Source organism: Hemiscyllium ocellatum, chromosome 47, assembly GCF_020745735.1.
Source record: "Hemiscyllium ocellatum isolate sHemOce1 chromosome 47, sHemOce1.pat.X.cur, whole genome shotgun sequence".
In the NCBI taxonomy this organism is placed as follows: domain Eukaryota; kingdom Metazoa; phylum Chordata; class Chondrichthyes; order Orectolobiformes; family Hemiscylliidae; genus Hemiscyllium; species Hemiscyllium ocellatum.
This window is the reverse complement of record NC_083447.1, coordinates 20,277,414-20,304,478: the sequence shown is the minus strand read 5'-3', so window position 1 is coordinate 20,304,478 and position 27,065 is coordinate 20,277,414. Positions and strand designations below refer to the sequence as shown.

Here is a 27,065-nt window from a genome sequence, read left to right as displayed (position 1 = left end):
CTGTCAGACCTGCTGAGTTTCTTCAGCATTTTCTGTTTTTATTTCAGATCGCCACCCCCTGCACTACTCTCCTTTTAATTGAATCGAAGGTGTGAGCTTTGGAAGTCTGTCCGTCCTTATGGGTTAAAAGTCCCAGTGCTGCGCCTTGGCCACACAATCCATGCCTAAGATTTCAGTGCAGTACCGAGGGAGTGCGACACAGTCAGAGGTGCCATCTTTTGGACGAGACATTAAATTGGGCCACTCTCGGTTAATACAAGATCTCAATGAGATATTTGGAAGGCAGCAAATTGAGTGGATGCTTCTTGAGTCTGAATGTGTTGAGAGCTGTCAAGTGCGAATCTATCAAACACCTCGCAAAGTAACCTGACTCGATAGTTTTGACAGAGTGGTCGTACTCTAATTTCCAGCCAGTGTCAGAGCAGGTGGTTCATAGATTCAGACAAGGCCCGACATAACTACCTCTAAAGGCTTGCACATCCCAATTTCCTGTATTTGTCCCACTACCTTAAATGATATTTGAAAGCGCACATCCAAACATTGTTTGAAAGGTGGTAAGGTTGCTGGCCTCTGCTACCTTCCCAGGTAATGTGTTTCAGATTCGTACCACCTGCTGAATGAGAAAGTTTCTACCCAAATCCCCTCTGAATCAACTGCCTCTTACCCTAAAACTATACCCCCTTGTAACTGACCTTTCGGCCAAGGGATCAGATGGTTTGTGGTTACAGAGATTGCAGTGGGTAATGATTATTCTCTTGATTCTGACATCATTGTGTGCTGATTAAATCAGACACAACATTTGCCATTAGCTTCAATAAACGGAACTGTGTGCAGAGTCAATAGATGTGGAGCTGGAGGAGCACGGCTGATCAGACACCATCCGAGGAGCAGGAAAGTCAATGTTTTGGGCTGGGAATCCTTCGGCCTGACTTTCCTGCTCCTCGGATGCTTTCTGAGCTGCTGTGCTTTTCCAGCTCTACACCTACTGACTCTGGCTTCCAGCATCTGCGGTCCTTACTGTCTGCTAGAACTGAAAGCAAGAGTTTTATTATTTTAACATTGGAAGTGGGCATCACTGGCAAGGCCAGCATTTATTGTTAATCCCTAATTGCCCTTGAGCTGGAAGGTTTGCTGAGCCAGGGGGCAGTTAAGAGTCAGTTGCCTTTCCTAAAGGAGCCCAGTGAACTAGGTGGGCTTTTACCATAATGGCCACTGTTCCTGAGGCAGGGTTTCAATTTCAATTAGTTAACACAATTTAAATTTAACCAGCGGCTGTTCTTGGCTTTGAACCTGTAACCCAGAACATAAACCTGGGCTTTTGAAAAACTGATTCACACCAACCCTTCGAAGACCAGCCCACCCAGACACAATCCCAGACCCTACCCTATCCCGGCAATTTTACATTTCCCATGGCCATCCCTGGACACTATGGGACAATTTCCCATGGCTAATCCACCTAGCCTGCACATCCCTGGACACCTTGGGGCAATTTCTCATGGCTAATCCACCTAGCCTGCACATCCCTGGACACTTTGGGGCAATTTCTCATGGCTAATCCACATAGCCTGCACATCCCTGGACACTTTGGGGCAATTTCTCATGGCTAATCCACCTAGCTTGCACATCCCTGGACACCTAGGAGCAATTTCTCATGGCTAATCCACATAGCCTGCACATCCCTGGACACTTAGGGGCAATTTCCCACGGCCAATTCACCTAGTCTGCACATCCCTGGACACCTAGGAGCAATTTCTCATGGCTAATCCACCTAGCCTGCACATCCCTGGACACCTAGGGGCAATTTCCCATGGCCAATTCACCTGAGTTGCACATCTTCAGACTATGGAAGGAAACCAGAGCACCTGGAGGAAACCTACGCAAACATAGGGAGAATGTGCAAACTCCACACAGACAGTCGCCTGAAGGTGGAATTGAACCCAGGTCCCTGACAGTGTGTAGCAGCAGTGCTAAGCACGCAGCCACCGTGCTGCCCAAAGTTGGTTTCCAGCCCACATTCTGAGGTTGTTTCCTGTCCATATCCACCTGAAGTTTTGTCCAGATTTTCACCTTTCCCCACACCATCATGTGGTGGGTCAGTATGGATACCATAACTGGCTGTGACCAGCTGGAGTGCTGAGAGAGTCCTTTCCTGTTGCCCACTTTGGTCTCTGTAAGTCACTGATGGTGTAGAATGTCTGCTGCCTTCGAGACACCTTCACACTGCAGCTTTCTCATTTCTGATTAAAATGTACATTTCGTGACTAACTTGAGCTATGAATCAGACGGAGCTTTTATTTGCAATGTAACAGCAGTGGATATAACGTGATTGTCAGGATCCCATGATCCCAACTACAGTAAGCTGATCATCCAACCAAATAGCCCATTTCCACTTCCCCTCATCCTTTGATCCCATTAGCCCAAAGTGCTATATCCAATTCCTTTGCAAAACACACAATGTTTTGACCTTGACTGCTTTCTGTAGTCGCAAACTTCACAGGCTCAGCACTTTCTGAGTGAACAAAGTTAAAAATCACACAACACCAAGTTATAGTCCAACAGGTTTATTTGAAAGCACTAGCTTTCGGGGTGCTGCTCCTTCATCAGGTAGTGGTGAAGTATAAGATCATAAGACACAGAACATATAGCAAAAGATTACAATGTCATACAGAGATATATTGAACAATCCTGAAATTGTTAAGTCTTCTATCTTTTAGGATGGGTTGCAGGTTTCGGTTCATTAATATGTAAATCCCAGTGGGCGGCACGGTGGCACAGTGGTTAGCACTGCTGCCTCACAGCGCCTGAGACCCGGGTTCAATTCCCGACTCAGGCGACTGACTGTGTGGAGTTTGCACATTCTCCCCGTGTCTGCGTGGGTTTCCTCGGGTGCTCCGGTTTCCTCCCACAGTCCAAAGATGTGCGGGTCAGGTGAATTGGCCATGCTAAATTGCCCGTAGTGTTAGGTAAGGGGTAAATGTAGGGGTATGGGTGGGTTGCGCTTTGGTGGGTCAGTGTGGCCGAAGGGCCTGTTTCCACACTGTAAGTAATCTAATCTAATCTAAAAACTCCTGTGCATCTTATTTCTAAGTGGTTTGCCCTGTATCCTTCTTCATGACAATTGGTTCTGGCAACATCCTTCCTGCATCTATCTTCTCTGTTCCTGTTAGAGTGGTATGGGTTTCTATGAAGTCCACCCTGAGCTGAGGGCTGCAGCAGCTGAAGGCAGAGCTATCAATGGTGGGATGAAGCTAATGGGGAATGTAGCAGAGACCAGGATCAGAGAAACATGAGTCTTGGAACCTGGTGGCTGGAGAAAGTTACAGTGATGGCAGGGATGAGGTTATGAACACAAGACGATATTAAAATTGAGGAGTACTGCATGCAAGCCAATGTATATCAATCCACACTGAGGTGGTGGTTGTTAAAGGAGTCTACTCGGCTGTCATTTGGGGTAATCAAAGAGGCTGGGGATGTTCTTCCTTTGTTTTGTAATAACATATCAGAGAATACTGGATAAGTATGTGCATTCCTCCCCGTTAACATCACCATTCCCAGGAAGATTTACCCTCTGGGGATTTTATTTTGTGTCACCAAATGGCTCCCCCACTCTACCCAATACCACTCAACCCAGATTGTGCCCAGATGCCCTCTCGCCACATGCCCATCTGACTGCTGGCTATTCACCTGTTGCTAAAGACTCACTCTTGCCAACTGAGGTCTGCCAGTGGATCTCCGTGCATTTGATTAAGAATGTGTGGTCCTGCCATTAATGCTGGACAAGATTTGGGATGGCCCAGATACACTGGCCACACTCACTGTATCTATGTCCCTGTCCCACCCCACCCACCAAAATCTCTGCCAAGTTCCCAATGTAGAGTCTTTTCTACCCTTACACTAATGACCCCTCACCTCGATGAGTAACTTTGTTTAAGCCTGTAATGTGGGGATTTGGTGTGAGATCATCCATTGCTGGTTACTTTACTTTCTCATCATCATTTGCACAGAGTTCCATTTTCACCTCCTGGCTGCAGAGTCCGGGCTGGGCTGGACAGTGTGTTTTACTGATCATTGAGATGATTAATTGCTCCGTTACAAACCTTCTAGCTCTTCAGCGGCCAGCACCTGTAGGAAGGTGAGGTAGGAATTCACTCCTCACTCCCTGCTCAATGCACTCAGTATCATGGATCACAATTCTGCTTTTGATCTTTTGCTCTCTGACTTGCCATGGGTATCCTCCTGCGTTTTCTCCAGGATGAATGTTTGAGTCACAGAAACGGGCAGTTCAGACTGTGCCTTCCGAGGTGCTCCACAGTGAGCAGCCATGGAAGAGCTGGGAGAAATGGTGAATAAGGCATTTGGTACGCTTGTCTTTATTGGTCAGTGCATTGAGTATAGGGGTTGGAAGGTCATGTTGCAGCTATACAGGACATTGGTCAAGCCACTATTGGAATACTGCTTGCAATTCTGGTCTCCCTACTATAGGAACGGTGTTCTGAAATGCGAAAGAGTTCAGAAAAGATTTACAAGGATATTACCAAGGTTGGAGGGTTTGAGCTATAGGGAGAGCCTGAGTAGGCTGGGGCTGTTTTCCCTGGAGCATTGGAGGCTAAGGAGTGACCTTACAGAGGTTTATAAAATCATGAGAGGCATGGATTAGGGTAAATAGACAAGATCTTTTCCCCCTAAGTGTTGACTCCAGTGGGAGTCCAGAATTAAAGGGCATAAGTTTAGGGTGAGAGGGGATAGGATTAAAAGTGATCAAAGAAGCAACATTTTCGCATAGAGTGGTGCATGTATGGACTGAGTTGCCAGAGGAAGTGGTGGAGGCTGCTACAATTACATCATTTAAAAGACATCTAGGTGGATGCATGAATAAGAAGGTTTAGAGAGATATGGGCCAAATGCTGGCAAATGGGACTAGATTAATTAATCTATCACCCTCTCCAGGGCTTTAATGATTTGTCGAGGTGTGACATCACAACCTTGCTTCTACACTCTATCTCTCTATTTATAAACCCAAGGATCCTATAAGCCTTCTTAACAATTGTTTCGACTTGCCTAGTCACCTTCAGAGAATCATGCACATGAACCCTGAGGTCCCTCTGCTCCTGTACTCACCCTGGAGACAGTTCATAGGGATTTACAAGAATGATGATCCAAGGGAAGATGAATGAAATTGGGTTTATTCTCCATCGATCAGAGAAGGTGAAGAGATTATCTTTTTGAGGTGTTCAAAATTATGAGCAATTTTGAAAGGGTACAGAGGGATATTTTGCTTCCACTAGTTGGTATTTCAGCAAATAAGGGTCACAAGTTATACAATGAAGCCTGCCTTGTCTCTGTGTTTCTTTCACCAAAATGCATTACCTCACATTTCTCTGCATTAAAATTAATCTGTCCACACGTCTCTCCATTTGGCTATCTTGTCACTGTCTCTCTGACATTGCTCAGCATCATCCTCACAATTCATTATTCTCCCTAGCTTAGCATCATCTGCAAATTTAAAGATTTTGCCCTCCAACACCCATTTAGAACATAGAACATAGAAGGATACAGCGCAGTACAGGCCCTTCGGCCCTCAATGTTGCGCCGACCGAATCCTACTTAACCTACACTAGCCCAATAACTTCCAAATGCCTATCCAATGCCCGCTTAAATGACCATAAAGAGGGAGAGTTCACCACTGATACTGGCAGGGCATTCCATGAACTCACAACCCGCTGTGTAAAGAATCTACCCCTAACATCTGTCCTATACCTTCCACCCCTTAATTTAAAGCTGTGTCCCCTTGTAACAGCTGACTCCATGAGCGGTAAAAGGTTCTCAGTGTCTACCCTATCTAAACCCCTAATCATCTTGTACACCTCTATCAAATCTCCCCTAAACCTTCTTTTCTCCAATGAGAACAGCCCCAAGTGCCTCAGTCTTTCCTCATATGATTTTCCTACCATACCAGGCAACATCCTGGTAAACCTCCTCTGCACTCGTTCCAATGCCTCCACATCCTTCCTATAGTATGGCGACCAAAACTGCACACAATACTCCAGATGAGGCCGCACCAGAGTCTTATACAACTGCAACATGACCTCAGGACTCCGGAACTCAATTCCTCTGCCAATAAAGCCCAGTACACCATATGCCTTCCTCACAGCACTATTTACCTGGGTGGCAACTTTCAGAGATCTGTGTACATGGACACCAAGATCCCTCTGCTCATCCACACTACCAAGTAGCCTACCATTAGCCCAGTAATCCATCTTCTTGTTACTCCTACCAAAGTGAATGACTTCACACTTAGCTACATTGAATTCCATTTGCCACCTTTCTGCCCAGCTTTGCAACTTGTCTATATCCCGCTGTAACCTGCCACATCCTTCCTCACTATCCACAACTCCACCGACTTTTGTGTCATCCGCAAACTTACTCACCCAGCTTTCAAGCCCCTCCTCTAGATCATTTATAAAGATAACAAAAAGCAATGGTCCCAAAACAGATCCTTGAGGTACACCGCTAGTAACTGCACTCCAAGATGAACCTATACCATCAACTACTACCCTCTGTCTCCTTCCAGCCAGCCAAATTTCCAAATTGTTTATATAAATCAGAAAAAGTAAGGCTCCCAACACCGATCCCTGGGGAACACCACTTTCAACACATCTCCAATCTGACAAATGTCCATTCATACCTACCCTCTGTTTCCTGATTTTTGAAACCATGCTGCCAAAGATCTATCATTCCCAAACATTTCTAATTTGCTAACTAACCTGCCATGTGGCATTGTATCAAATACTTTCTGCAAGTCCAGACATACAACATCTCCCACAACACCACTCCCATCTACTGTGTCAACTTGTCAAAGAACTCAATTAAATTTGTCAGACATGACCTGTCCTTGAGAACGGAAGAAGTGAGGTCTGCAGATGCTGGAGATCAGAGTCCAGAGTGTGGTGCTGGAAAAGCATCCGAGGAGCAGGAGAATCAACTTTTCGGGCCGGAGCCCTTCATCTGGAATTCTGGCCTGACCTGCTGTGCTTTTCCAGCAACACACTCTCGACTCTATCCTTAAGAAAGTCATGTTAACTGTCTGGTATTAGCTTTTTGTGAAGTGTATATTTATCATATCCTATATTATGGCCTCCATCTATTGATTTGTCTATAGTTTTCTGAGTTATCCTCTGCCCCTTTCTCCAACAATAACATCACATTTGCAATCTTCCAGCTCCTTTGGGACTAATCCTGCATTTAGAAAAACATAGAAATTTGAAGTCAATGTAATGAAATCTCCTTCCTGGTTTAGCAGCACCAATTTAAGTACAATATAGCTGAGTGAGCAAGGAAATAGACTCTTTATGTTTCAAAAAGGCTAGAAGTGTAGAGCAAGCCTGCCAGAGGATATTAGGCTAACATCATGGGTAAGGAGAAAGTGAGGTCTGCAGATGCTGGAGTATCAGAGCTGAAAATGTGTTGCTGGAAAAGCGCAGCAGGTCAGGCAGCATCCAAGGAACAGAAAATTCGACGTTTCGGGCATAAGCCCTTCATCAGGAATCAGCCCTTCATCAGCCCTTTCCTGATGAAGGGCTTATGCCCGAAACTTCGAATTTCCTGTTCCTTGGATGCTGCCTGACCTGCTGCGCTTTTCCAGCAACACATTTTCAGCTCTGACATCATGGGTAAGCCCTTTGTTACTCTTTCACACACTGTTAAAAAAATCACACGACACCAGGTTATAGTCCAACAGGTTTAATTGGAAGCACTAGCTTTCGGAGCGCTGCTCCTTCATCAGGTGGTTGTGGAGGGCACAATTGTAAAACACAGACTTTATAGCAAAGGTTTACAGTGTGATGTAACTGAAATTATATATTGAAAAATGCCTTGATTATTTGTTGCGTCTTTCATCTGTTAGAATGACCATGAATGACCATAATTTCAGTTATATCACACTAAACCTTTGCTATAAATTCTGTGTCTTACAATTGTGTCCTCCACAATCACCTGATGAAGGAGTGGCACTCCGAAAGCTAGTGCTTTCAATTAAACCTGTTGGACTATAACCTGGTGTTGTGTGAATTTTAACTTTGTCCACCCCAGTCCAACAGCAGCATCTCCAAATCATTTCACACACTGAAGAGACCTGTTGTGTTTTTCTAGCACGTATAGCATGAAATATCTAATTGAAGAGCTTGTGTGAGCGATTTTACAAAATGTCTGTGGTGAGTCATGCAGGCGGCTTCTCAGCTCTTCCCAGTCCCCTTCATTTTCACAGAGCTTCAAGGTGAGAACGAACACATGAAAACACTGAATGATAATGTGGCCCAATTTGAGCTTGGTCTTTTATGTCACTAAAAACAAGATAAGACCGAGAAACATGAGCAGCCCAGAGAGTAAATTGTATCCCAGCATTTGCTATGGGTACCACTGCAGTGAAAAATGTCATCACTCCCAGTGGAAAAATTGCCTTGTTCAAAAAGAAAACAATGACTTTGTGTGTTGTTCTCAGGAATTTCAGAAGGCCCAACAAACTCTGGATTGTCCCATTCAGCTCAGATTTTATTCAGGTGTTGCATTCTTTTCTTCTTGTTAGAAAGATCTCTATCAGAAACAGTTAGAGATGGCTGTGCTTGACATAATCAGGAATTTTAAAAAAAATGTTCAAGGGATCTGGGTGTCACTGGCAAAACCAGACTTTATTGCCCATACCTAATTGTCTCTGGAGAAGGTGGTGGTGAGCTGGCGTTTTTAAGAATCCCTCCAGTGTGGAAACAGGCTCTTTCATCCAACAAGTCTACATCGACCCTCTGAAGACTAACCCACCCAGACCCATTCCCCTCATCTATATTTACCCCTGACTAATGCATTAAACCTACACATGGGCAATTTAGCATGGCCAATTCACCTGGCCTGCACATCTTTGGACTGTGGGAGGAAACCAGAGCACCCGGAGGTAACCCACGCAGACATGGGGAGAATGTGCAAACTCCACACTGACAGTCACCTGAGGCTGGAATCGAGCCCAAGTTCTGAGCACTGTGAGGCAGCAGAGCTAATCACTGAGCCATCATCCACCCCTTTCTTGAACCATGATGTGGAGGTGCCAGTGTTGGACTGGAAAGTTAAAAATCTCAGGTTATAGCCAAACAGGTTTATTTGAAAGTACAAGCTTTTGGAGCATTGCTCCTTCGTCAGATAACTAGTGGGGTAGGATCATAGGGCACAGAATATGTAAGTTGAAACCTGCATCCCCATGCTAAGTAATTAAAGATTTAACAGGTTTGTTCACTACATTGCATCAGTTGTATGACACTTTGATCTGTTACTATAAAATTTGTGCCCACTAGTTATCTGATGAAAGAGCAGCACTCCGACAGCCTGGACTTTCAAATAAACTTCTTGAACTGTTGCAGTCCACATGCTATACTTTGACCCCTTAGGGAGGGAGTTGCAGGATTTTGACCCAGTGATAGTGAAGGAACAGCAATGTATTTGCAAGTCAGGCTGGTGAGTTACTTGGAGGGGAACTTGCAACTTACATGGTGTTCCCATGTATCTGCTGCCCACGTCCTTCTGGCTAGTGCAGGTCATATGTTCAGAAGGTGCTATCGGAAGGGCGTTGGTGAGTTGCTGCAGTGAATTTTGTAAATAGTACGCATAGCTGCTACTGAGCAAGGAAACAAATTGGTGATGAAGGGAGTGAATGTTTAAGATGGGGGACATAGTGCCAGTCAAATGGGCTGCTTTGTCCTGAACAGTGCTGAGCTTCTTGAGTGTTGTTGGAGCTGCATTTCTTGATGGAATACTCCAAATGGGGAGTATTCCATCACATCAGTGGCCAGAAATACATTTTTTTCAGTCTGACATGAGCGTCATCAATCAGTTAGGAAATTCTATTGAGTGAGGGATTTCTAAAGCACTCAATGTGTGAGAGAATTGATATTTATATAAAAACACACTGCAAATGCCCCAAAGTGTTTCATAACCATTAAAGCACTTTAGAAGTACATTCAATGTTGCTACATACTTAACAGTCATCAGGCAAAAATCTTTCATTGCCCAGGAAATTTCTAAACATTTTATTGTCAGTGTAATTCTTTGACCTGTTGTCACTGTTTTGTAGGGAGCACAGCAATCAGTTTGTACAAATCAAGCTTCTACAAACCGAAGGGCAATAATGGTGAGATTATCTGTTTTAATTATGTTGGTTGAGGGTGAAATATTGGCCAAAGCATCAGGGAAATGGAACAAAACAAATTTCAGGGTAGATGTGAAGGCTTTAGAGAGGGTCCAGGGAAGATTTATGAGACCGATTCTGAGGATGAGGGGTCCCAGGTTCCAGGGATGAGGGACTTTGATTTGTGAATACATTGGAGAACCTGGGGATGTTCTCTTTGAGAAGATTGAGAGGAGATTTGATTGAAGTATTCAAAATTATCAACAGTTTGGACAGAGTAGGAAACAGAACTTTCTTTTGCCAGAAGGATTGGGAACTGATGGAGATAGCTTTAAGATGACTCTTAGTTCTAGATTCTCCCACAAGAAGAAACATCCTTTTCCTTTCCACACAGTCAAGATCCTGGCATCAAGCGTCCTCAGGATCTTACAGGTTTCAGTCAAGTTGTCTATTACTCTTCTAAACGTCAGCAGGTAAAAGCCCAGACTGTCCACCTTTCCCATGTCAGATAACTCACCCATTCCATGAATTTGTCTGCTACAAGCCATAGAGAATGCTGGAGAAACTCAGCAGGTCTGGTAGCATCTGTGGGGAGAGTAACAGAGTTAACATTTTAAGTCCAGTATGACTTGTCTTCACAGTCATACTGGCCTCAAAGCATTAACTCTGTTTCTCTCTCCACGGATGCTGCAAGTCCTGCTGAGCTTCTCCAAACAATCCATATATTTATTTCAGGTTTCCAGCATCTGCAGTATTTTGCCATTATTAGTCCAGTAGATTTTCTCTGAACTGCTTCTAATATATTTACATTTGTCCTTAAATGAGTAGATCAATACTTTGCAAAGTATTCTATTAGTGGTCTCATTGTGTATAACGATAGTCTCCCTACAGCCAAGAGTAACCTTGTAATGGTACTGTGCCATTAAGAGAGATTAGTTTTGTACTGTTTGTCTCGCAGAGAGTTGTTGTCACAGTTGTTGCTTCAGGAGCAGTGGGTAAACAGGTGAGTGTTTACCCACTGAGTGTTAACCCCTTGAGTGTTTTTAGACAAACGAAGCTTGAGTGGGTGCATCAGGCTCACACAGAGCCAGGGTTTTAGTTTTGCTTTCAGTTGGGGTCTGGAGTTGCCTGTGGAAGCTGATAGACACAGCTCACTCTCTGCTGCAGCAAAAAAAACCTTAACCTTTCTCTCTGCTGATCGATTCTTTTGGTGTCCCCTTCTCCTGGACTGGAAAGGAGACAGCACATGAGGAAAATCTGTTTTGCTGAATTTGCCTTTGCCAAGGGTGTTTATGTGATGCTGCTATATTGGAGCAGTTGATGATTAGTAGTTAAATAATATATCATTTTATTAAGTACTTCAGCAGAGTTCAAATTATTCTAATTCTTTATTATTTGTATTTTAACTGCATTGTAAGAATAAAGTGTGTTTTGCTTCAAGCCTTAGTGGACCCATCGAGTCACATTTGGAACACAGCACCTTATACTTGCCTACAAATAAAAAGTAGGGTCTAGGCTATCTCCTTGACATATTTTGAGGGGTTTTGTTCTGGTTTATAACAATATGAATTGAGTGATGTCTGATACTCAATAATCTTCTAAATACGATAACTGTTCTAAAATGATGGCTTTCTGTTGTTTAGATCCTTGAAGGCCTGTGTGCCTTGAGTGACGACACGTGACGTGACAGACTCACAGGAGGAACCATGGATGGCAACGTGGACATGAGGTCGGAACTGGAGGAGATGCAGCGTTGTGCTGACCAGATCACAGATGAGGTGATTGGCTGCTTCTTTATAAATCTATTGTACCGTCACACCAAAACATTGGAGCTGCTAAATTAAAGATAGAACATGGTCTGTCTGGTTTAGCTTCTACTATCCTGGTCAATAAAAATCACATTACACCAGGTTATAGTCCAACAGGTTTATTTGGAAGCACTAACTTTCGGAGCGCTGCTCCTTCATCAGGTGAGTATACTCCACAGCTACTTGATGAAGGAGCAGCGCTCCGAAAGCTAGTACTTCCAAATAAACCTGTTGGACTCTAACTTGGTGTTGTGTGATTTTTAACTTGGTCCACCCCAGTCCGACACCAGCTCCTCCACGTCAATATTATTTGTGTTAGCCCCTTTACAATCTCGAAAGCAGTTATCAGATCACCTCCCAACCTATTCTTTTCCTTTAAGGACAAGCCCAGGTTAGATAAGCCATCCTCGTCTGTCCACCCTCACGGTCATTCTGACAAACTAACTTCACTGTCCTTTCTGTACTGTGTCTGTAGACAGCAGTCACTGACCCGATGATTTATAAGGTGGCAGGAATATCTCATCATTTTGGCCTAACGTTAACTTTTTGAAATATCCCTACTGTATTATCACAGCCTCATGGGCATCAAATGGTACAGGGGAGCTTATTGTCTTCTTCATGAAGGATATCCTGGCCTTGGAATGTCAATTTATCAGTGTGGTGCTGGGGCCAAAAAGGTTTCAGTTATCAGGGAGGTTGCACAGGCTCAGTATGCATGTTGGTTGTTTGAGAACCGAAGGTTAGACAGTGTTCTAAATGTTCAAGAGAGTTGATGCAGTGGCTAATGAAGCTCTTCCCTCTGGTAGAAGAATACTAAAGAGAAAGGAAATAACAATAAAGTGAGAGGTAGGCTTCATTTCTAATTGCACGAAGCTTTAATCACACACACTTGCAAACAAAAAATCTGTTAAGGTCGCGGATTCAATTTGTAAAAATTGACATTGAGATTGATAGATTGATGTTAAGGGAATGGAACCACCTTTTGAGTAGATGCAGTTAAGATACAGACAAACAGTGTTTTAACTGAATGCTGGAACAGACGCAAGGGGCTAAATGGCCTTTCACTTGCTTCTCTAACAGGAAGCAGGTAACACTGCACGGTGCCCCAGCCTGGGTTCCCAGTTCAAGTTCCACCTTCAGGTTCCATCCGGAAGGGAGTTAAGACAATGAATGGAGATGGATATTGAATCAATTGAATAGTTGACAGTCGCTGAGGGCCACCCACTGTGAATACAGCGAGGAGCCAAGCAACAGCTGTATAACTGCACCAGAACAAAGAGTTAGCAACTGCAACAGAGACCCAAGGAAAGTGATGTTGAAAATTAATCTTGACAAGTTTCAGAGGAAAGGGCTATAAATATCACTTAGCTTCTGTGCTCAATTACATTTGTTTATTAAAGATGCAAAGAGGAATGGCCATGATGGGCGGAGGATGATGAGCGAGACTTGGCAGTAAGACTGCACACACTGTGATGGGGAGACAGTGGTCTGATGTTAATGTCACTGGGCTGGAGGTGTGGTAGGGCAGGTTTAGTTGAGGCATTCAAGAGGACATTGCGTGATTATTTGGATAAAATAGTGTGCAGGATTACAAGGGAAAGGCAGGAGATTGGCTCAAGATAATGGGCCGAATGACCACCTTCTGCACCATAACAATTCCGTGAAGGAAATCAGAAACATGCAAGAGATTGGACAAGTCAAGATACTCAGGGCAGGGGAGATTCACAGGCAGAAAGAGCAAGGCCATAAGCATTTGAAAGCAAAGGATGATAATTCTCCATTTTGACCCATTGCCAGGTGGGCAGCTAGTGAGAGCACAGGGGTGATGTTTGAACAGGACTTACTGTGCAGTAGGAACCAGGTAACAGAGTTTGGGCAAACCTGTTTATAGAGCACAGAGGATTGAAGGCTGGTCAGGAATGCATTGGAATAGTCAGGCCGAGAGTTAACAAAGGGATGGATGGGAGTTTCGGCAACACAGTGGCAAAGCTCAGCTGGAAGGAGGCTACTTTAATTGTAATACTCATTGCAAATTAACATGATTCACTGAACCTATTTCTGAGAGATCTGATGAAACCTGTTATAAAATTGAAAGAAAAAGTTTCCTATATTTAAAAAAGTAACAGGTGATAGGCTTGATAAAAGATGTTTTTCATGAATTTCAGTGACTTTGAAGAGTCCGAATCCTTTGGCTGTCTGTACAAAAGGACCAGCGATTTCACAGTCTCTACAGGCTCTTGGGGCTGTGTGTAGTGGGAGGGTGAAAATCGATGTGGACAAGAAGCTTGTCTTTGAGAATGGAGGAGGGATTAAAGACGGGAGCAAGCAGTGTGTGATGGGGAAGCGGGTAATGAATGCTGACTGCTCATGGCTGCGTGCTCACAGGAGCCTGAGACAGCAGTGAGCAATAACTTAACAGCCATTGTCCTGATGACATGAAGGAGATGCTTTGTCAAATGAGATGCCAGTGGGGGAGGAAGGAATATTAAACCCACCTGAGGTGGTCATCTCTTGTTTTGAGAAGAAAGAGAATTGCAGCATTTCTGCTGCAAAGTGACGGGGTGACAGTTTCTAAAGACACTGTTTGTTCGAGCAGGATGGAAGCTGCAGCCTCTCTGCCCTCAGTCCCCATTATTAGCTTTCTCTCCAGCAACACCTCCAATTTAAAATTCTCAACCAACTCCTCATCTGCCTCCCTGGCCTCAATCCCATTCTTGATCAGTAAGCTGTTGGAGCTCTCCCTCAAGATTCCTCCTTTTCTTCAGTCCTGAGATCGATGTCAATGTTAACAGTAACAACATCGATCTCTGTCAGGTGATGTTTACAATGCCTACTGGCTATTCATTCCATTAACCCCTTAATGAACCCCAGAGCTCCGAGGATCCGCAGTGCAAAGTGATGGGATTAACCCCTTCACGTCTTCACTTGGGTTCCCTGGAGTTGGAGAGGGCGGGGGTGCAGTGGGGAGGGTGGATAGTGCGGGTCATCGCTGAAACATCACTGCCCTTTCTTGTGGCCTGGCAGTGCCACGAGTGTATCTCTTCCGTGTGCTGGGTAGGGCACGGCACATATCGCATTGTCTTTCCTGTGTGCCTTGGTGCTCTGGATCACCAGGGTGGAATCACACAGGGCGCTATTAATGGAGACTTAACCTCCTTGCAAGATCATCTTTAAACCACTATTCTCATTGAGAGCACAAACACACATCTATTTGAACAGCTCCATTAGTCAGACAGTCATCTTCCCCTTTATGGATTTGGTGTACAGCAGTGGCACTGGTATTGCACTGTTGGCATTGCCTGTACTCTCCTTTTGAAACTGTGTTAAAACCAGGAACAGGGGTATTACTGGATAAGGGCAGATGTCAGTTATGGCCCAGCCTAACACAAAATGTCCAAAACAAACTCTACTCCGTGCTTCACAATGGTGAGGGGCTACTGGGAGAACAGAGTACCTCCTCAAAGCCACCCTGATGAAATGCAACACCTAGAACACAGAACAGGACAGCACAGTACAGGCCCTTCAGCCCTTGATGTTGTGCTGACCCTTTATTCTCCTCTAAGATCAGACTAACCTATATACCTTTCACATGCCTATCCAAGAGTAGCTTAAATGTCCCTAATGTCTCTGACTCTACTACAACCGCTGGCAGTGCATTCCACACATCCCCCCACTCTCTGTGTAAAGAACCTACCTCTGACATCTCTCCTAAAGCTTCCTCTAATCACCTTAAAGTTATGCCCCTTTGTGATAGCCATTTCCACCCTGGGTAAAAGTCTTTGGCTATCCACCCTATCTATGCCTCTCATCATCTTGTAAACTCTTTTGAGTCACCTTTCATCTTTTTTCACTGATGAAGGGCTTATGCTCAAAACGTCGATTCTCCTGCTCCTCAGATGCTGCCGGACCTGCTGTGCTTTTCCAGCACCACCCTCTCGACTCTGAGCTCCAGCATCTGCAGTTCTGATTTTCTCCTAGTTACCAGAACTGAACACAATAGTCCAAGTATGGTCTAACTAGGGCTCTATACAGCTGCAGCATAACCTCGCTGCTCTTAAACTCAATCCCCCTGTTAATGAAAACCATATGCCTTCATATCAACTTGGGTGGCGCCTTTGAGGGATCTATGGACATGGACCCCAAGATCCCTCTGTTCCTCTACACTGCAAGGAATCCTGCCTTTAACCCTGTAATCTATATTCAAATTCCACCTTAAATGACGTCACACTTTTCCAGGTTGAACTCCATCTGCCACGTATCAGCCCTGCTCTGCATCCTGTCAATGTCTCATTGCAACCTACAACAGCCCTCCACACTATCCACTACTCCACAAACTTTGTGTCATCGGCAAACTTACGAACCTCCCCTTCCACTTCCTCATCCAAGTCATTTATAAAATTCATAAAGAGCAGAGGTCCCAGAACAGATCCCTGCAGAACACCACTGGTCACCGAGCTCCAGGCTGAATACTTTCCATCAACCACCACTCTCTGGCTTCTATGAGCCAGCCAATTCTGCCTGTATCCCAGATTTCCCTGTAACCCATGCCTCCTCACTTTCTGAATAAGCCTACCATGGGGAACCTTATCAAATGCCTTGATAAAATCCACATACACCACATCCACCGCTCTACCTTCATCAATGTGTTTTGTCACATCCTCAAAGAATTCAATAACGGTTGTGAGGCATGACTTGCCCTTCACAAAGCCAGACTGACTATCTGTAATCAAACCATGGTTTTCCAAATAATCATAAATCCTCTGTCTCAGAATCCTCTCCAATGCTTTGCCCACCACAGACATAAGATTTACTGGTCTGTAATTCCCAGGGTTATCCCTAATCCCTTTCTTGAACAAAGGAATAACATCTGCCACCTCCAATCATCTGACACTACTCCAGTGGACAGTGAGGACACAAAGATCATCGCCAAATGTGCAGCAATCTCTTCCCACACTTCCTGTGGTATCTCTTCCTACTCACCTTGGGTATATCCCGTCTGACCCAGGGAACTTATCGATCCTTATGATTTTAAAACTTTTCAGCACATCCTCCTTCCTAACATCAACCTGTTCAAGCTTATCAGTCTGTTTCACACTGTTCTCAGAAACATCAAGGTCCCTTTCCATAGTGAATACTGAGGCAAATTGTTCATTAAGGACCTCCCTACCTCTTTTGACTCTAGGTGCAAGCTCCCTCCACTATCCATAATCGGCCCTATCCTCACTTTTGTTTCTCACATCAGTGTAGAATGCCTCAGGGTTTTCCTTAATCCTACCCGCTAACGCTTTCTCACGTCCCCTTTCTAGCTCTCCTAAGTCCATTCTTTAGTTCTTTCCTCTCGAGCCCTGTCTGATCCTTGCCTCCTCAACCTTAAGTAAGCTTCCTTCTTCCTTTGACTAGATGTTCTACATCTCTTGTCATCCAAGCTTTCTTCACCCTACCATCCATTCCTTGCCTCATTGGGACAAATCTGTCCAGCACTATCAGCAAGTGCTTCCTAAACAACCTCACATTTCTGTCGTGCATTTCCCTGAGAAGATTTGTTTCCAATTTAGGTGCTCCAGTTTCTTCCGTAATAGCATTATAATTCCCCCAGACCCGATTAAATACTTTCCCATACCATCTACTCCTATCCCTCTCCATGAGTATAGTAAAGGTCATGGAGTTGTGATCACTATCACCAAAATGCTCTCCCACCAAGAAATCTGACACCTGACCTGGTTCGTTGCCAAGTACCAAATCCAATATGGCTTCCACTCTAGTCAGCCTGTCGACATATTGTGTCAAGAATCCTTCTTGGGCAGTCCTGACAAAAACTACTCCATCCAAACTATTTGAACTAAGGAGGTTCCAATCAATTTAGGGAAATTTAGGGAAATCCATGTCAACAACCCTGTTCCTTCTGCACCTTTCCAAAATCTGCCTCGGAATCTGCTCCTCTGTGTCTCCGTAGCCATTGAGGGGTCTGTAGAAAACTCCCAGCATAGTGACTGCTCCTTTGCTGTTTCTGATGTCCACCCATACTGGCTCTGTAGACAAACCGTCCTCCATGACCTCCCTTTCTGCAGATGTGATACCATCTCTGATGAGCAATGCGACTCCCCCGCTTCTTTTAGCGTCCCCTCTATTCCTTTTGAAACCTCTAAACCTTGGAACATCCAACAACCATTCCTGCCCCTGTAATATCCAAGTCTCCATAATGGCCACAACATTGTAGCTCCAAGCACTGATCCATGCTCTAAGTTCATTCCCCTTATCCCTGACACTTCTTAGACTAAAATAGACACACTTCAACCCATTGCACTGACTGTGCTTTTGCCCTAGCAAGTGCCTATTCCTCTTCACTGACTCTCGGCTGTTCACTGCCTACTCCATCCTCTGATCCGTAGTTCCTGTTCCCATCCCCCTGCCATTTAACACTGGATTGTGGGAATGGCTAACCCAAGAAACATCACAAAAACGGGAAGAGAACCATTTGCAAAGGAGACGATCATTTCAAGCATCTTCGACAGGCCCAGGGTAAGGCCAGACCATACAGGGAGAGTGTGAAAAGTTGAATGTGCTCCCCCCGCTCTACCTCTTCTAACTCAACCTATCTCCCCTGAGCTTCCTCACCTCCGGCAGGACGTGTAGATATAGCTGTGGACCACCCACAGCTCCAGGTTGGAAGATAGTCATCTTGGCTGTTTGAGGGACTGGCCATGGAGAAGATTTATTTGCAACAAAACTATAAAAATTAAAGGCATCTTGCAAGTACAATTAGATAGGAGGTAAATAAATAAATAGAACTTTATTGTACAGAGAAAACCGAGGTATGACAGCGCCCCTATAGAGGGGAGCTTGTAATTACGTGTTTGCTTGAGCATTTTCCATTAGTAATGTGGACGTTGGAATCTCTAGTCGGAAAAATTGATACGAAAGTATGAGAAAACCATGTCACTGAGAGGTCTGGTTTTACTGACAGGGATAAATGCGAATAGACTATTTAGTAATTTTGCTGTTGACACGGTTCTCCAACACCATTCCACATGATTCCCAATCGGAAGGGTTTTTTTTCTAGTCTCAGTGGGCACTGGTTGTGAGGAGTCTCTTCATGGGAGATATATTTCTCCTCTGTTTCCTGGTGAATATTCAACACCCTTCTCCAACATCCTGCTGCCCACCACCCCCCCCCCCACCACCCCCATGCACAACCCCTCAATCAAAGCTACTGAAACAGATGATCTGATCATTAAACACTGACTGACTGTAGGAGTTTGTTGTCCACAAATCGGATGCTCTGTTTCTAATTGGACAGCAATAACTGATTCAAATGTACCTCTCTGGCTGTGAAGTGTATAGAGACCTTTTGAGTTCAGGAGAGGTCATAGAGTCATAGAGGAGTACAGCATGGAAACAGACCCTTCGGTCCAACCCGTCCATGCCGACCAGATATCCTAACCCAATCTAGTCCCACCTGCCAGCACCAGGCATATCCCTCCAAACCCTTCCTATTCATATGTCCATCCAAATGTCTCTTAAATGTTGCAATTGTACCAGCGTCCACCACTTCCTCTGGCAGCTCGTTCCATACACGTACCACCTTCTGTGTGGAAAAGTTGCCCCTTAGGTCTCTTTTATATCTTACCCCTCTCACCCTAAACCTATACCCTCTAGTTCTGGACTCCCCAACCCCAGGGAAAAGACTTTGCCTATTTATCCTATCCATGCCCCTCATAAACCTCAATATGGTCACCCCTCAGCCTCCGACGCTCCAGGGAAAACAGCCCCAGCCTGTTCAGCCTCTCCCTGTAGCTCAGATCCTCTAACCCTGGCAACATCCTTGTAAATCTTTTCTGAACCCTTTCAAGTTTCACAACATCTTTCCCGAAATGCAAGTATTTTCTTTTGGTAGCTGTGATTGATGATTATGGTTAAAGATTGCTTCTGTGGTGTGGATTTATGTTTTTTAAAGCATTACCTGTTGATGAAAAGCAGCCTTCGTGTGTGTTCACAACGGTCTCACAGTGGTCTCTCTCTCTCTCTCTCTCTCTCTCTTTGCACAGTCTCTGGAAAGCACCCGTCGAATGCTGCAACTGGTGGAAGAGGTACGAGCAATAATCGCATTTATTTTCTGTGTTGGTAAATCCCTAATCGAGTCACTGCCACGTTGCTAGGCAGCTTTAGGCACAACTGTGGAATCATCAGAGAGCGAGGTTAACATCCGGTGGGACAAGGTGGAAAGTTCACACGAAAATTCCATGCCCTCCACTTTCCTCCTCACGCCTTTCCTCACACTGACTGCCCGATGGCCTCTCTCCCCAGAATGCTCCATCCCCCCCTCCATGAACACCTCCCATGGTCAGCTTTGCAAACAGGCAAGGGTCTTAGTCAAATCCCTTCTCATCACTTCCACTAAGGTGGGTGCCTTCACAAAGGAATCCCTGGCTGTTCCTCTCCTTGGTCTGAAATTCCCAAGAGCATTGCAGGGTTTCCTCTTGCTGCCTTAGTGGAGAGCAGCACTGAAGGGTGATCTCACACTGCTCTCTGTACTCCATGGACAGGGCAGTGATTGGCTAAAAGAGGAGGCATTCTGGCTGCCTTCCTCATTATATTACAGATAAAAAGACCTGAATGGCCTCTACTTGTAGCATTTCCCCATTTCTTTCCTGAGTCGTCTAGAGATTTGACAACGGATACTTCATATTACTGCAGGTCACCACCTCATCCTAGTCGGTGGGAGGTGGCTTCAAACCTGTTAACAGATTCTGCAGCTTGAAACTTGTCTCCACTCATCACCCACCCGCTCCCCCATACTCACATTCCTCCACTGCCAACTCCCCCTCTCCCCCCAACTCAATTCCTCTACTCCCCCAGCTTCCATTCCCCGACTCCTCTCCCACTCTTTCTCACACCTTCCCCACACTCCTCCAGCCCCAACTTCTCCACACCTTCCACCTCCATCCCCACCCCCCCACTTCCCCTCCTCCTCCACACCCATTCACCCCAAACCATTCCCCCCACTCCCACAACTCCAATCACTCCATCCCATTCCCCCACTCCTCCACTCCAATCACCCCATCCCATTACCCCACCTCCCACCTCCAATCACCCCATCCTATTCCCCCACTCCTCTACTCCAATCACCCCATCCCATCCCATTCCCCCACTCCACCACTCCAATCACCCCATCCCATTCCCCCACTCTTCTACTCCAATCACCCCATCCCATTCTCCAACCCCTCAATCACCCCATCCCATTCCCCCACTCCTCCACTCCAATCACCCCATCTCATAACCCCACCTCCCACCTCCAATCACCCCATCCCATTCCCCCACTCCTCTACTCCAATCACCCCATCCCATTCCCCCACTCCTCTACTCCAATCACCCCATCCCATTCCCCCACTCCTCTACTCCAATCACCCCATCTCATTCCCCTACTTCTCTACTCCAATCACCCCATCCCATTTCCCCACTCCTCCACTCCAATCAACCCCAAACCATTCCCCGAATTCCAATCACCCCATTCCATTCTGCCACCCCCATCACCCCATCCCATTCCCCCACTTCCCACCCCCAGTAACCCCATCTCATTCCCTCACTCCCCAATTCCAATCACTCCATCCCATTCCCCCACTCCCCACCCCCATTAACCCCATTCCCCACTCCTCCACTCCAATGATCCCAACCCATTTCCCAACACCCCCATTTCAATTCCCCAACTCCATCCAGCCCCATTCACCCCCCCGAGTTCTCCAACCCCAAATTCCCCCACACCCCCAACAACCCATCTTCCATTCCCCCAACTCCCCATTCCCATTTCCCTAATCCCCCAACCCTAATTCCCCCACTCCCCAATAATCCATACCCATTCCCCCACTTCCTGCACCCCCATTTCTCCACTCCCCAAACCCCCCAATCTCCACTCCCATTTTCCCTAATCCCCACCCCACAATCCCTCCATTCCCCCCAGTCCTAAAGCGCTCACTGTAGGTTCATAGTGTACCCCAGTTGAGGCTTTAATTACAGCAAAGTAGGAGCCGGTCACTATCACAACCTTTGATGATGATAACAAATTAGCCTCCTGTTAGACCCCAGCCTCATTGACCTATCTCTCAAACTCAGAGGTAGGGAGAATTGGGTGGGGAGTGTATGATAATATTCAGCATGTTAGGAAATTATGCTGGGTCATAAATTTCCTCTTATTGAATAAACCTCCTTTTTATATTAATTGCCCTGTGCTTTCCAGCAAAAATCTAACTGTAACATCACCTGACTACCAGCTCCAGGAAAGTTACCAGCAGCGGTGGGCAGCACGATGGCACAGTGGTTAGCACTGCTGCTTCACAGTGCCAGAGATCCGGGTTCAATTCCTGCCTCAGGCAACTGTCTGTGTGGAGTTTGCACATTCTCCCTCTGTCTGCGTGGGTTTCCTCTGGGTGCTCTGGTTTTCTCCCACAGTCCAAAAATGTGCAGGTTAGGTGAATTGGTAGATAGACTGGTCATGCTAAATTGCCCGTAGTGTTAGGTGAAGGGGTAAATGTAGGGGAATGGATCTGGGTTGCTCTTAGGAGGGTCGGTGTGGACTTGTTGGGCCGAAGGGTCTGTTTCCACACTGTAAATAATCGAATCTGTAAACATTTCAATATTATTAAGTAATGCTACATCTGGCATAGGGATTTGAAGAGAAATGGTTTACGATCAAAAATGTACTTGAGGTTCCACAAGCCTCTGTTTTACCCATCAGCCTCCAGTTTGTTTTTATTCTAGGAAGTTCTCGTTTATCTCTCCTTCCCTGCAAATCCAATGTCAGAGGGAAAGGGGAGCGAGGAAATCAATAACATGACAAAATGATTTGGAAAAGACAATATTGCAGGGCTGATGCAGCTGGTGATGGGACTCCAGAGCAGGAGGGAATCAATCACTGAATCCCTACAGGCCATTCGGTCCATCGAGTCCACATCAACCCTCCAAAGAGCATTCTACCCATACCCAACCCTCTGCCCTATACTCTGCATTTGCCATGTTTAATCCACCTAATCTACACGTCCCAGACACTATGGGCAATTTAGCATGGCCAGTCTATCTAACCTGCAGACTTTGGGACTGTGGGATGAAACTGGAGCGTCCCCGGAGGTGACACGGGCGGAATGTGCAAACTCCACACAGTCAGCCGAGGGTGGGATTGAACCTGGGCCCCTATGAATGCTGGGTTAGTAACTTGCTGGCTTTTATAGTGAACCCTCACTTGATCAAACTGAGCTGTCTATCCACCTTTTGTACTAAGCAACCTCAAAATGGAGCTTGAGTCATGAAGGTGCAGTGTAAAATTTCAATCTGTCTCTTCCTTTGTTAAATAGTTGAACATTTGGATTGTTTCAGGCTCATCCGTCATTCTGCAGGAAGTGTGCTGACATATTTCATTAATCTCCAGTACACAAACATCGTCTCCAGTGGATAATTAGTTTGCTTGCCCTAGTCGACGCATTTAGAGAACATCTGTTCAACTGAATCTTTGTGCTAATAACATGAAGGATTGGCAGATGGGTCGTAAATGCGAACCGACGGCTTCATTAAAGGGCAAAGTCTGGGGCCAGGTCCTTCAATCCCTGTTGGTCTTGATATAGGATTTTCTTTCCATCTTCTCCAATCTGAATGAGTAATATACAATGTGGGCGGGATCTGGAGAGGGCTATTGGGTAATTTACAGGGTATACAGGCTGTGGTGATGTGTGAGCAACTGGGGCTCATTACTTAAGACCGTAATAAAAATAAAATACTTTCTACAGAACTAAACTAAGTTGCATGATGAACAATTGTCCCCTACAGATTCAACAACAGAACTGCAGTTGAGCTGTATTCAATTACAAGCAAGGTTTCTGACTGTACACCACACTGCAAGCAGTCCTAGGATGAAGACCCCATGGTTATGACTCAGGTAGTAAGGATCCAAACATTGAAATGGCTTGCAACTTTAGCGAGGGAGAGAGAGGGCAGGTGAGTGAGGCAGGGAATACTGTCCTCTGGAGGGGCACTCAGAGGGCATACTGCACAGATCTGCCACATATCTAATAACTTATAAAGAAAAAAAGTGTATTCCACTCCCAAAAGGCCATATTATTGGGTAGGCAGGTTGAGCTTTTAGAAAGCTGAATTGACCTTGAATTGTTTATTGACATTTTGTGGGGTGCTACCCGAATTTAGCACTTCCATGATTAGATTAGATTAGATTAGATTACTTACAGTGTGGAAACAGGCCCTTCGGCCCAACAAGTCCACACCGACCCGCCGAAGCGCAACCCACCCATACCCCTAATCTTACACTACGGGCAATTTAGCATGGCCAATTCACCTGACCCGCACATCTTTGGACTGTGGGACTCGAGGGAAGGTGGGCACATGGTGGGCTGGGCATCTGTCTTATTTCATGTGGCCCCAAGTCTTCACCATAAACACACCTGGGGCTTGTAACCTCCAGCCTCATCATACTGAAGGTTTTCCAGGGGAACTGAGTGGTGACTGTTGGACAGAATAGTTCATTTTCAGTTTCAAAATGAAAGTAACAAAGATGATGTCCCATTGCCTCAGGTCATAGCTGGGCCTGTTGATTCAAGTTGGGGATTTGTGTGGAGTGTGATCCTGTTGATTTGAGTTGGTTGACTCAGAATTTCGGTTGGGAAATGGAGAGTTTAAAATTGCCCCCACTGTTTATGTTGTTCACCGACGCGCAGTTTGGGTTCTGCCAGGGATACTTGGTTACAGGCCTCGTCTCAGTCTTGGTCTGAACAAGGACAAACAAGCTGGACTGTACGGGTGAGGTGAGAGTGACAGCCCGTGTCAACAAGCCAGCGTTTGACTCAAGGAGCCCAGGCAAAACTGGAGTCAGTGGGAATCGGGGAAATCTCTTGGCTGATTGGAGTCATACCTGGCACAAAGAAAGGTTGTTGTGGTGGTCAAAAGCAGAAAATGTTGGCGATCACAGCGGGTCAGGCAGCATTCATGGAGCGAGAGCGAGCGAATGCTTCAAGTCAAGAGGAGTCTTTATCGGAGTCTAGTGAAGAGTCTTCTAGACTCAGAAGGTTAGCTTGATGTCTCTCCATGGATGCTGTCTGACCCCCTGTGATCGCCAGCATTTTGTTTTTGTTTTTCAGTATAGATTCTAGCATCTGAAGTAATTTGATCTCCTTATTATGATGCTTAGAGGTCAATAACTTTGATGGAGAGATGACTTCATGGTACCTTCATCGAATTAGTAATCCAGAGGCCCAGGGTAACACTCTGAGATCAAGGATTAAAATCACACAGAAGCTAGTGGAATTTAAAATTAAATCAATCCATATGAATTACAATGCTAGACTCAGTGAGGGTGACCAGAAAGCTACCATCAATTGTCATAAAAACCTAATAGGGTTTATTTAGCCCTTTAGGAAAGGAAATCTGCTAACTTTTCTGGTCTGGCCTGCATATGACTCCAGTCAAGATTAGTGTGGTGCTGGAAAAGCACAGCAGGTCAGGCAACATCCGAAGAGCAGGAAAAGTTGACGTTTCAGGCAGGAGCCCTTCATCACTCATTCCTCCCCCCACTAGCAACATCCTGGTGGCTGCCATTGACCAGAAGCTAAAATGGATTCACTTTATAAATATAGCGGCTACAAGGCAAGTCAAAGGCCAGGAATCTTGTGCCAATACTCGCTTCCTGACTCCCCAAAGCCTGTCCCTCACTACTAGGTGCAGGTCAGGAGTGTGATGGAATACTCCCCACTTGCCTGGATGGGGGCAGCTCCAACAACTCTCAAGAGGCTTGACACCATCCAGGACAAAGCAGCCTGTTCGCTGCTCCTATTTCCATTTTAATTGTAACTCCCTCCATCACCACCCAGTGACAGCAATGCCTACTATTACATGAGATATGTTTTAGCAACTCACCCTTCTTCCTTAGTCAATACCCATCTCCTCAACCTCTTTGTCTCCATTTCTTGGGTCAGATTGATCAATATTGTCTCTCAGCTCACTGACACTTCCTCCCACATCATGAGAGGGGGAGGATCTGACAGCTAACTGATGTGGGAAGATGGGGTGGGAGAGGTAATGTTATAAGTGGGGGTGGCTGGACTGAGGTTTCTAATTCCTGATTAATGTTTACTTATTACCTTTCCCACGTTTATCACCCTTAGTTACTTTTCTCATTGTGCTCCTTCACCCTTCAGGCAAGTTTCAGAATGAAAAGTGTGTTTTATATTTATATATGTGTGTGCATGCGTGCGTGCGTGATTGTGTGTATGAGAGAGTGTGCATGAGTGTGTGTGTGTATATATGTGTATGTGTGTGTGAGTGCATATGTGTGTGTGTGAGAGAGAGTGTCTGTGTGTCTGTGTGTGTGTATATGTGTGTCTGTGTGTGTCCTTGTGTATATGTGTGTGTGTGTGTGTGTGCATGTGTGTCTGTGTGTGTGTGTGTGTGTGTGTGTGTGTGCTTGTGCGTGTGTGTGTGTGTGTGCTTGTGCGTGTGTGTGTGTGTGTGTGTATATATATGTTCCCGTCATTTACTGTCAGAAAAAGTCTTGTTCTTGAGGTATCAATCAGTGTAAAAAGTACACTTTACTCCAGTCTCTGTGATGTAACACATTTAGGCTATGCACTGCTGTTGTGGCTAAATGTATTTTAAATGATAACCACCATGCAACCAAAACACTATGTTTGGTTACGCTCAGTCTCCCAATCCCGCTTCACAAATTGTTCGATGCTTTGAGGAGATGGTTAATTCCACATGAGTAAAGCCGAAAGATCAATAGGAACAAGACCAAGTGCCCTATTCGGGTGGTTTGGAAACACTCAGGAGCTGGATAAACAGGTACAAGAGCTAAACACAATCAACCAGAACTTCAAACATCTAAAAACAAATGGGGAAGAAAGCCAAGGGCTTCGTGAGATTTAAAAGCTCTCTTGAACATTAAGCTTTGTTTTTGTGACACTGAGGTATCCTTTGGTCAAAGCAAAAATAAATTGAAAAAGTATGACCCTTCAAGATGATCCCAATCTCCCTCAGGAAAGCTAGTGCCCTCAAATAAATACTCTGACCATTCTGCAGCCTGCTGTGTTGAATGAACATTA

The 27,065-nt window shown here is 45.3% G+C and overlaps 1 protein-coding gene across 2 annotated transcripts in view; it reads left to right on the top strand.

The window, feature by feature from the left end:
• The window catches only part of LOC132836680 (synaptosomal-associated protein 25-like), a 105,657-nt gene that overhangs the window by 18,167 nt on the left and 60,425 nt on the right, over positions 1–27,065 (top strand). For both annotated transcript variants that reach the window (XM_060856074.1, XM_060856075.1), the window contains exons 2-3: positions 11,809–11,943; positions 20,019–20,060. In XM_060856074.1, the coding sequence (XP_060712057.1) occupies positions 11,872–11,943; positions 20,019–20,060 (114 nt within the window). In that variant the 5' untranslated portion in view covers positions 11,809–11,871. The remainder of the gene's footprint in view (positions 1–11,808; positions 11,944–20,018; positions 20,061–27,065) is intronic.